This window comes from Grampus griseus (assembly GCF_964374135.1).
Source record: "Grampus griseus genome assembly, chromosome: 1".
NCBI lineage: Eukaryota > Metazoa > Chordata > Mammalia > Artiodactyla > Delphinidae > Grampus > Grampus griseus.
In genome coordinates this window covers 161619406-161629750 of record NC_139017.1, presented here as the reverse complement: position 1 = coordinate 161629750, position 10345 = coordinate 161619406, and the positions used below count along the sequence as shown (strand labels likewise).

Sequence of the window (10345 nt, the reverse complement as noted above, 5' to 3'; positions counted from 1 at the left end):
AGTGAATACGCGAGCGCAGGTGAAGGAAGGTCTTTTTGCTGGGAGGTCACTGGGAGCGATGCAGTGATGACAGGGGATGTGGATGTGGGCAGTGGTGTTGGGGAAGTCTGTGGTTTGGAGAAAGAAGGAGCAGGGAAAGGGCTCTGGAGACAGAAGGAAATCATCACCACTGGGACGGGATCCAGGAGAGTCTGTTATTCATTCATTCATCTAGTGGAGACACAGTAAACAGAATAAGTGAAAGAATGTATCAGATAGTGTTAAGTGCTAAAAGAAAAATAAGGTAGGGAGAGTGCGTGTGTGTTGTAGGTGGGAGTTACAATTTTATATAGAATGGCTGGGAAGGCCTCCCTGAGAAACTGATATACGCCCTAAAGGAGGTGAGGATGACAGCCACGCAGATGTGCTTTATTCCAGACACCAAGTCAGCAGTGACTGGATGAAGGAGGGCTTGTAGCAGTTATACTGGCCTGGAGCCAAGGCTGACACAGAGATGAAGGTTGGGAGCAGGGAGGAACTCTGGGAAGATGATGCTGGTGCTTTTTACATACACAGAATGGTAGAGGTAGAAAGGATCTCCAGGATCACTTAGTCCAATGATTTTCAGACTTCTGAATTTCATGAACCAATATAATGGCCAACATGGTTGCCAAGTTAACTTTAATGAAAAAGGGCATAAAAACTACCACCATCTATTATCTTGTCTTATGAAAGGACATATAACCTCAGAAAAAGGATCATTTTTTTAATTGACTATAAACACACATTTGCACACACACAAAAGTGAAATCATTATTTTTCTCAACTCATAGGGAATATCAAGGGTTGAGACCTCAGAGAGCAGGCTTGGCCTTTATAAATCCCTGGGCTTAGTGTCCAACCTAGCCTCAAACATAGCTTCTAAGGGGTTCACTAAAACAAATACTTGCTCTCAACTATACTTCAATTAAAACAAAACAAAACAAAACTTGCTACATTGACTTTTCTCTACTTCTTCCTGCCATATGTGGAGAAGACTAGGCTCTGGGGAGATGCCATACATGCCCAAACAGATGATGCAGTGTAGTGTCTCAGGCTATTTCCCCTGAGAAAATCCAAAGAGATGTTTAATTTTTTGGCTAAGCTCTCATCTGTATTCTCTAGATGAAATTGTCAAAGAAGGGTAACAGGTATGTAATTTAAAAAGCTGTGGAATTTAGTGGTCGTTTCATTTGTAAATAAAGTTTACAGAATCAAGAATTTAAAAAAGATGACAGTGATGTTACTTGTAATTAGAAATTTCCTTTGAAGATTTCCATTTTTTTTTTTTTATGTCAAGAAACTTGTTTTTGAAGAATAAAAAAGCTCTTGATTTGCTCATTTTAACCTGCCACCGGAAAGGTTCTTGAGAAACGTGCAGACGTTATACCTATTGGAGGGGGAGATGGAGATGTCTACTCTTTGGGCTTAAAAACTAATAACACTCTGATCCCTGTACTTCTGACCGATGAACAAGTTTGCTTCAACTATATTGTGGCTCAAAATGTGCATCTTCTGATGAAAAGATTTAATGCCTCAGAATACAAGACAACCCCCTCTTTTCTGGGGGGAATTAATTTGGGGAAAAATACACCTTATAGTCTGACATGTATGGTACTTGGAAGCTAGAACCCAATTCTAATCTCCATTGGAAAAAAAGGCAAAAGGATTCCTGACTGTTTTCCAGACCAATGAACAGTCAGACTCAAATCTAAAGAAATGAAAAAAGTAGTTGATGTAACATGAAAACAAGCCAAATCAAACAGTTTGGTATCAATTTGTCAGTTTTATTGCTTTTGCATTTTAAGCTCAGCACAGCAAGGTATTGATTTTTTTCATAATTAAATTTCACACATTTGACAGCAAATGAAATCTCTTGGCGTTCCAGTCCTAAACTTTGAAAAGTGATGTATTTTAGAAACAATTAAGAAATAAACTTTCCCTTGCAAATTATTTTAAAATATTTACTTTATTTTCTCATTTATTTATACCAAGTGGTTAGTTTTATTTGTTTGTTTCTTTTGGTGAAATTAATGACTCAGTTACTGAAAGGGTGGCATCTTTCTAATGAGCTCTTCTGATTTTTTATGAAGCCCTACTTAGAAGCCTACTCAGCTGGGCAACTGGGCTGATCCTACTCAGAAAAGACACAGGAGCAAACCATATAGAAAATAAAAACTTTATTTTTTCAAGTTTATAAGATAGTTCCCATTACATATAACATTATGGTCAAGGACTCTACAGCCACAAATGCCCGCAGTCACATAAATATATCTAATCAGTGCCTTTTCCTGCTAAATGAGGCATCTGAAGTCCAGAGGGTCATGTTTGGAGTAGAGGTCGTCCTTAATGGGATGGCTCCCATCAGTGCATTAGGAACTAGCTAAGTAACCTTGCTTGCTAGAGCTGTCTGACTCAGAGGAGAGGAAGGGACAGAGGGCCTGCTGATCAGAGGTGGGACAGAACTAGATTTTCTCTCGTGGTTTAAGATATTTCAAAATCTCAGAATTCAGATTTGGCCTCTACAGGGTATTTGGGGAATTCCAACTTTTGGATGAAAAAGGAAGCCAATTTAGTGGTAAGAAACAGAAGCCTGCTTAAGAGGGGTCCTAACTGCCCCCTTCCTGCAGGAGTGAGGAGGGGAAGGCCCCAAGCCCACCAGCCCTGGGCTTAGACCATCGCTCTCCCAGGAGGAGGGAGAGCGTGGCTCCGCCCCTCGGCTCCTCTCCCCCACGGTTCAGTGGCACCGACACCCATTCAAGGTAGTGAACGTCTAGAAGCTCCATATACTGCAGCTGGAGTTTGCCGACCAGATTCTGCTTGGAGCTTTAACGCGAACAAGTTTTTGTAAACTGCGAACAAGCTGTGGCACAAGTCTCCTGGGACACTAGCTTTGCTCCCCCAACTCGCAGAAGACAGGAATACCCCAAACCAAATAAAAGCCCAAGTAGGCATCTGAATCTGGAGCAGGCATCCACTCTCCTGGACACCACCAGCTGCCCCAGGGGCACCGGACAGGGTGATGCTAAGGCACAGTTTTACATTCGAAAGTAAAGCCACCTCTTAAACCCAGGACACAGATGACAACTCGATTCCCTACTAGAGACGGCCTAGCTCTCACCACGAAACGTGCAGACCCATCTTACAGAACCCACGGTGCCCAGCTGGGAAAAGGACTCATCATGTGGCTTATTCCATGGGGACTCTTTCTAGTAAAGAGGGCTTCCCCCTTGATGAAAGGACCCACAGTATCCTTTCGACCTCAGCCTCCAAGAACTCGTGGTGCTGCCTATTTATTTTCCTCTCCAGACCTCTGTGCTGGGGAAGAGGAAAACACAGGCTCCAAGAAGATCACTGGGCTCCCTGAACAATTCATTTTGGCAAAGAGGAGCCAGGAAGCTCCATTTTCTGTCTACCCTCTAAACAACCAGAAAAGAGCAAAGGCGGCACTGCTCAGAGAGCTTCCTCACCTCTCTTAGCCAATTTCAAGTTCCTTTTGCAAAGACCTAAGCCGTGCAGTCAGAGCAGGAGGGAAAAGGCCATCGCAAAGGGACTCCAAGTCATATTCTAGGAATAAAGAGCTTGTCCCAGCGGGCAGGGAGAGGGAAGTGTGTGTGTGTGGACATGTGTGCACGACGTGGGTACCGCTCTGCAGCCTCAAGCACAGCACCAACAGAGTGGCCTTTGTCCAGGGCAAGAAACCAACAGCTCTACTGCCGGTACGGGGAGGGCTTGGGGCCTGGAAGTACAGACCCACCCTAAAGCATTCTAAGATAAATTACCAAGCAAGGCAGAGCAGCATCTGGGCAACTATGCTAAACTCAGACCAAGAAGGTCCGCCTCAGGCTTTGTATTTCCCGTGCAAAGGAAACAGGCCAAAGAGGCAGCTAAGTAATGAGCACTGACTTGAGCTCCTCTCCAAAAACATCTTCTCTAAAACTGAGTCACGAAGCACTTCCTCAATCAGTTCTGAGGGAATGTGTGTATACCAGCCTTTCTCTGGGTGACCTGGCTTTGGAAGGAACCTGACCCCTTTGTGCTGCAACATCTCTGAAAATGGATATGCAGAATCTCTGAGTACAAGCATTTATAGCTGGGGTTGGTCAAGGATGCCTCCTACTAAGGACCCAGACTGCACCTCTCTGAGGTGCTTATAAAATCACCTCTCTCTGTGCAACCTGGAAGAGGCCGAACTTCCTCAGCTCTACGGAAGTTTATTCTGCCTGAGCAGATGCCCAGGCCAGTCTTGGAGGGATGGGGCATCCACAAACACAGCTGGACTGAAGGCTGCGACCAGTGCCTGGGCACCCACCGATCCTCCCAGACGTCAGGTTGAGAGATGTTCCTGCATTGGGCCCAAGATTGAGTTTTCAGGCATGGAGTAGGGGGTCTACAACCTCATTTAAATCAGGAAAGTGTTTCTGGCCTTCTGGTTTCCCATTTTAGAAGGGGATTTGAGAAGTGGGAAGGGTATATTCCATGGGAAAACTGGGTTGTGATCATGGCAATCTGTTCTTCAGTTTCAGGCTGAGATCTGGGTAAATACATGTCCAGAACACCTTTCAACAGGGCTTAAAGGATTCAAAGAAAGTCAAATCCCTTCGTAGTTTTGGCCAAAATGTGATTATGAACCTTTTCTCAGACTTGACTACTTGGGTCCAAAGCCTGGGGACTGGCCAGAGCTGCATGGGGGTGGACATGAGGTACAGAGGGCAGGAAAGGGCCAAGAGCCCAGCACTGATGACTAAGAAGGGCGAGGGCGCTGTAGAGGTGAACATGTGTTGGGGAAGGGTGCTTCTCTGCAGGAGGAAAAGGTGGAATCTTCTTGTTTCAAGAGCCAAAGAAGTGGAAATTCCTAAGAAGCCTTAGTTCTTCTCTCCAGTTTGGAGGTAAGCCCCTTGGGACATATCCTTTGACTAAGAGTCAAGCTGAAGGCTTACAATTTACTGTCTAAGAGAAGGAGTTTCTAGGGTTGTGCCATTTGGTGAAAGGGGAGAGGGACTGGAAAGGGGACTAAGGCTTCTAGGATGGGAACCAGCAAAGTCTACAGTGAATCAGTGTCCATGCCCCACAGTGCAGCCAGCCAGGAGATGGAGGAGCCGGAAGGAAACCGCCCGAGAGAGCAGGGCGCTGGGCAGCTGAGGAGGTGCTACCGTCACAGAGAGGTATCTCAGATAGTTCAGTTACGAGTTTCCAAGGAAACTTTACAGACCCCTTTCTTGCTAGAAAGAGGGCGGGAACCTGCTTCAGAGACCAGACCCTTACCTATAAAAATAACATATACATTCACTGGGAATATGTTCTACAGCTAAGGAGATTACAAAGACTGCAAGAGATGTTATTATAAAAGTCTGCTGCGTTTATCCTATCACCACAAGTTAACGGCAGTTCTCAATCTGGTCACGGACGCAGAGTGCAACTCTGCCCCAAGAATTTCCTTTTCTTTTTCTTCATTTATTTTGACACAAAATAAAACAAAACAAAACCCAGAAGAGTTAAAAGCACTGTAGCTGCGGTGAGTCTATTGTTCTCTCAATCCAACTGTCTTCCGCTCCTATGTGAGGATGAACACGGGGCTGCAGCTCACTCTTAGCAAAAATAAGCTTCATCTCTTGCAGCTGTTGGTTTTGATTGTGTTCTCGCCAGCATTCCATGGAGAAAGAGTTCCCAGTTGGTTCCGGTCTCTAGCTCCTCTCAGGAGTGAAAAGGAGCTCGCGGGGAAGGCTCTTCATTCCAGTTCTTAGAGAAAATCAAGCTCCAAAGCCTGGTGGAGGGACACCAGGTCTCCGTGGTTTGTGATCCTCCAGAAGGGCATGTTGTGCTGGAAGGGGGAGGAGGGAGGGACACTGGTTAACCCAACTTCTTTTGGGAGCTTATATTTACCCACACCCCTTCCCCCACAGACCTCTCCCCAAAGTACTTGGTAACCCTCCTTACTCCTGCCCACCTCATAAGACTGTCATACGGATCAAGTAAGTCATGTGTAAAGGGACATATGTATACTACAAGACACTTACAGATGGGAGAGATTTTTATTACAGAGTTACAGTGGTAACTCTGTGCTTGTATGAGACAGATTTGTTCTAGCTACTATGTACGATCCTCAGGATCAAATAAAATGACCCATGTAGAAATCAGTATTAATACAGTATTATATTTTCTTATGGATAGTCTATTTTCTATAAGGTTCAGAGCTGCAAAGCCCAAATCTTGTCCATGACCAAGATGAAGAACAGAGAGATCCAGAAAATAATAATCCCACTATATTATGTGATCAGAGTTATGTCCAGAATACTGTGTGCCATTCTGGAAGCCATATTTTAAAGAAGGGCTTTGAAAAACATGAGTGTTGGAAACCATGTTCTATAAAGCTGAGGAAATTACCTTTACTAATCATTTTGTTCAGACTGGTTGCAAGTTACCTGGAATACTGAAAGTCCTAGAACACAGTTCTTTTGGCATGTAACTCAGTGCTTTTTCAAGCCTGCTGCTCACGCATAATATTTAAAAGGCCTTGAATATACTGAAGAGGAAGCAGACTTGTTATGTTGTGCTCAGAAGTGCCAGATTAGGACCAGGATACAAAACAGAAATTTTAGTTCAATGGAAGGAGGAATATCCTAAGAGCCTGGATGACCCCACAGTGGAACAGGATACCTGGGAAGCAGTCTCCTCACCCTTAGGTATATTCAAGCAAGGACTAGAAAGTCTTCCGTCACAGAGGGTGCAGAAAAGATCCCTCAGAGGGAGGAGACTGAGATCTAAGGCATTTTCCGATGGGTGTACTCTGTGGCAGATGACTAGAAGCGTGCGCTTAGAGACACAAAGTCTGATAATGACTTGAGTTGTTCTTCTATCTCCCCCACTCCCTTCTTCTTCAGACCAAGAAGCACTGATGTCTACATCCACTAGCGTCTTCCCCAGAGGGCAACAAGCACTTTAGAATTAAAGCTGGAAAGCCTGGAAAAGTCTGAATGATTGGCCTTTAGTGTAAAGTCTCACGCTCTTGAGAAAGCATTGACCTCTAAGACGAAGATGGAAGATGGGGCCCACGTCAGGTTTAATGATTGGCGTCCTTGTAGCAGGGCTCAAAGATTTTAAGATTTTAGAGTGGCAGGGAGGAGAGAGAAGGGGAGGATCTAACAACTTACAGGGAAAACTCTGCATGGGGAAAAAAATGACCCTCTTTTTTTTAAAAAGAAAAATGGGAGAGGAATAGGAAGAAGAGAACACTGTAAATGCACAACAGATTACTACGATTTCTGAGTCTTACCATTCTTCTAATTGCTCAATGTATTCCCATACAGACTATTTACTTTGCCATGTTACCTGTTTGGCTGCGATTTCTTCATCCCGTCCATCTCCAATCACTACGTATGTGACTTTCTTTCCAAACCTTGACACAATTCTCTCGAAGCAGCTCTCTTTACCTGATGAGAAAAAGAAATTTCCTATTGGGACATTCCTCCCTTTCTTTTTTTCAATACCAAAGAAAAGGGCTGCTGCTAGGTTCACCTGCCTGTGCTTAGACAGAATCAGGGCAGCCCATGTGGTTTGCTTGGTGGGGAGCAGGGGTGGTAGCTAGGGATCCAACAGGCTCTCTGCCCAAAGAATGTGAAATTGTGCCATTCACACAACAGACTTTCTAGGCACTGTGCTCTCTAGGTTATTTTAATTTTCACACTGAGGGTGAAGTACCTAAGATCTTAGTGTGGGATGTTTCTATAAACACCATATGAGAGCTGTGCACACTCCCTCCCTCTTCCATAGCTCCTGTACTTTACAATATACAAAGCAGTTTCAAAGTGTTCGTTCACTTAATTCTCAAAATAATCTGGTGAGACGGGTCCCATCCCCTATTCTGATAGATGGAAATGGACCCAAAGGATTTGTGACTTGCCCCAGATCACAAACAAGCTAGTAGCTAGACTCTGAGCCTCTCACTCCAGAGTCTAGGCTCTGGTCATTGTGCCATGACGAAAGGACGTTTTTTGTTTTTTTTTTTGTGGTAAGCGGGCCCCTCACTGCTGTGGCCTCTCCCGTCGCGGAGCACAGGCTCCGGACGCGCAGGCTCAGCGGCCATGGCTCACGGGCCCAGCCGCTCCGCGGCATGTGGGATCCTCCCGGACCGGGGCACGAACCCATGTCCCCTGCATCGGCAGGCAGACTCTCAACCACTGTGCCACCAGGGAAGCCCGAAAGGACGATTTCTGAGGGGAAACCGTTAGTGTAAGAAAAAGAAGTGGAAGTCCCCAATTTCCGGTTAGTAATTAGGAAAAAAAACAGCCATTTCCTTCCAACTCTACATTTCCCAGAAACAGTCCTAGTCCTGGGCCTTATGTCTTTCAGGAGGGGAGGAGTCTCAGAGTACCAATGAATATGGCAGCAATATTTGTCACATCTGGAATTTCCTATTATACTGTGTAACTGCAACTGAGATCCTGTATCAGTGACATTAACCTTGGGAAATGGGTGATTTAAATCCACTGCAGACAGCTCTTAGAAACACGGTGATGAATCAAAATTCAAATCCTACCTGGAACCAACACCTAAACGTGCACACATAATACTGCTGTGGCAAAGACACTGTACTTGCATAAGTAAATAAAAAGAAAATTATCTCTCGTGCTCTTCCTTCACCATCTCTTATGTTTTATTAAAACTGCTTCTGCCACCTTCTTCAGTTAAGCAAGGCGCTAACTCTGCTTCCTTTTTATATCCTGCTGCATTAACTTTCTCATCCTATCTTCTTGCCAGATTCAGTGACTTAGCACCAGGGTTCCTGTGTGAATAAGAAAAAGGCGCGGGCTTCCCTGGTGGCGCAGTGGTTGAGAGTCCGCCTGCTGATGCAGGGGACGCGGGTTCGTGCCCCGGTCCGGGAGGACCCCACATGCCGCGGAGCGGCTGGGCCCGTGAGCCACGGCCGCTGAGCCTGCGCATCCGGAGCCTGTGCTCCGCAACGGGAGAGGCCACAACAGTGAGAGGCCCGCGTACCACCAAAAAAAAAAAAGAAAAAAGAAAAAAGAAAAAGGTATCTCTTCCTCAAGGCACTTGACTGCCATCTGCTGGAAAACTCTTGTAATAAATATACAAATATAGAAATATACAAATCTAAGATGACTACATCATATCTGACAAGAATCTTTACACCCATACTCAGAAGTCCTGATTGGTACATCTAAGCAACTGCAAGTCTATGACATGCCTAGCCCAGGTGGCACCTCACACCTGGACCAGACACTAGTCCACTTGGGGCCTCAGTCTCCCACTCTTAATACAGGGCTTGGCTTAGGTGCACTTAGGTCCCTTTCAGTGCTACCGTTTTATAATAGCATTGTCACACCTTATGTTCATATCAAGCATTCAATCCATGTGTGCTAAGTAAATACATTTTAATTTCACAAATGATTAAGGGGATGGCTCTACTCTATGCCTTGAGCCCCAATTTAAACATTAAATAATTCAACTAATAATGAGTTCTTAACATGTTCTTATTAAGTGTTAAAGAGTTATTTGTCTAATTCCATTCCAACCATTAGGTCCTTACCTAAGCCAACCTCTGCTAGACCCACAGTCTAATTTATGATTTATAGAAAAAGCTTCTACGTCGGTAGGATTTTAGAAATTTCCCCTAAGACCCAACAAAGGGAATGTCTCTTATTTAGAAGACAGGGACATAGAGATGTTTTCATTGTCCTGGCCTTCAATGATCAAGGAAGAAATACAATTAAGAATGTTTCCTCTAAAAGGATTAAGAGTAAGTTATTAACAGCTCAGGGTAAAGAAGCAGCCATATGAAAAAATAATTCCAATACAGTTGGTAAATACGCTGCTTCCATTTTATACTTTCAAAACAATCCTAGAGATGAGCTCTCCTGTTCAGGAGGATAAAACCAATGACTAGTCAATTTACCAAATGTCAAGTGATAGAAGCTGTCACTGCAAGACCAACCAAGCCTTCGGAGAAGATTAGGTTCTTGAGTTTCCTCTATCAGAAAGACTTCTGGGCTTCCCTGGTGGCGCAGTGGTTAAGAATACGCCTGCCAATGCAGGGGACACGGGTTCGAGCCCTGGTCCGGGAAGATCCCACATGCTGCAGAGCAACTAAGCCCGTGCATCACAACTATTGAGCCTGTGTTCTAGAGCCTGTGTGCCACAACTACTGAAGCCCGTGAGCCACAACTACTGAAGCCCATGCGCCTAGAGCCCATGCTCCGCAACAAAGAGTAGCCCTCACTCGCTGCAACTAGAGAAAGCCTGCGCACAGCAACGAAGACCCAACGCAGCCAAAAATAATTAATTAATTTAAGAAAAGAAAGACTTCTGA

At 44.7% G+C, this 10345-nt stretch overlaps 1 protein-coding gene across 10 annotated transcripts in view; it reads right to left on the bottom strand.

The window, feature by feature from the left end:
• Window positions 1-1722: 1722 nt before the first annotated feature.
• The window catches only part of EYA3 (EYA transcriptional coactivator and phosphatase 3), a 104812-nt gene continuing 96189 nt past the window's right edge, over window positions 1723-10345 (bottom strand). For all 10 annotated transcript variants that reach the window (XM_082677397.1, XM_082677405.1, XM_082677406.1 and 7 more), the window contains 2 exons: window positions 7348-7448; window positions 1723-5839 (listed from right to left, as the gene is read on the bottom strand). In XM_082677397.1, coding sequence (XP_082533523.1) covers window positions 5759-5839; window positions 7348-7448 — 182 coding nt within the window. In that variant the 3' untranslated portion in view covers window positions 1723-5758. The remainder of the gene's footprint in view (window positions 5840-7347; window positions 7449-10345) is intronic.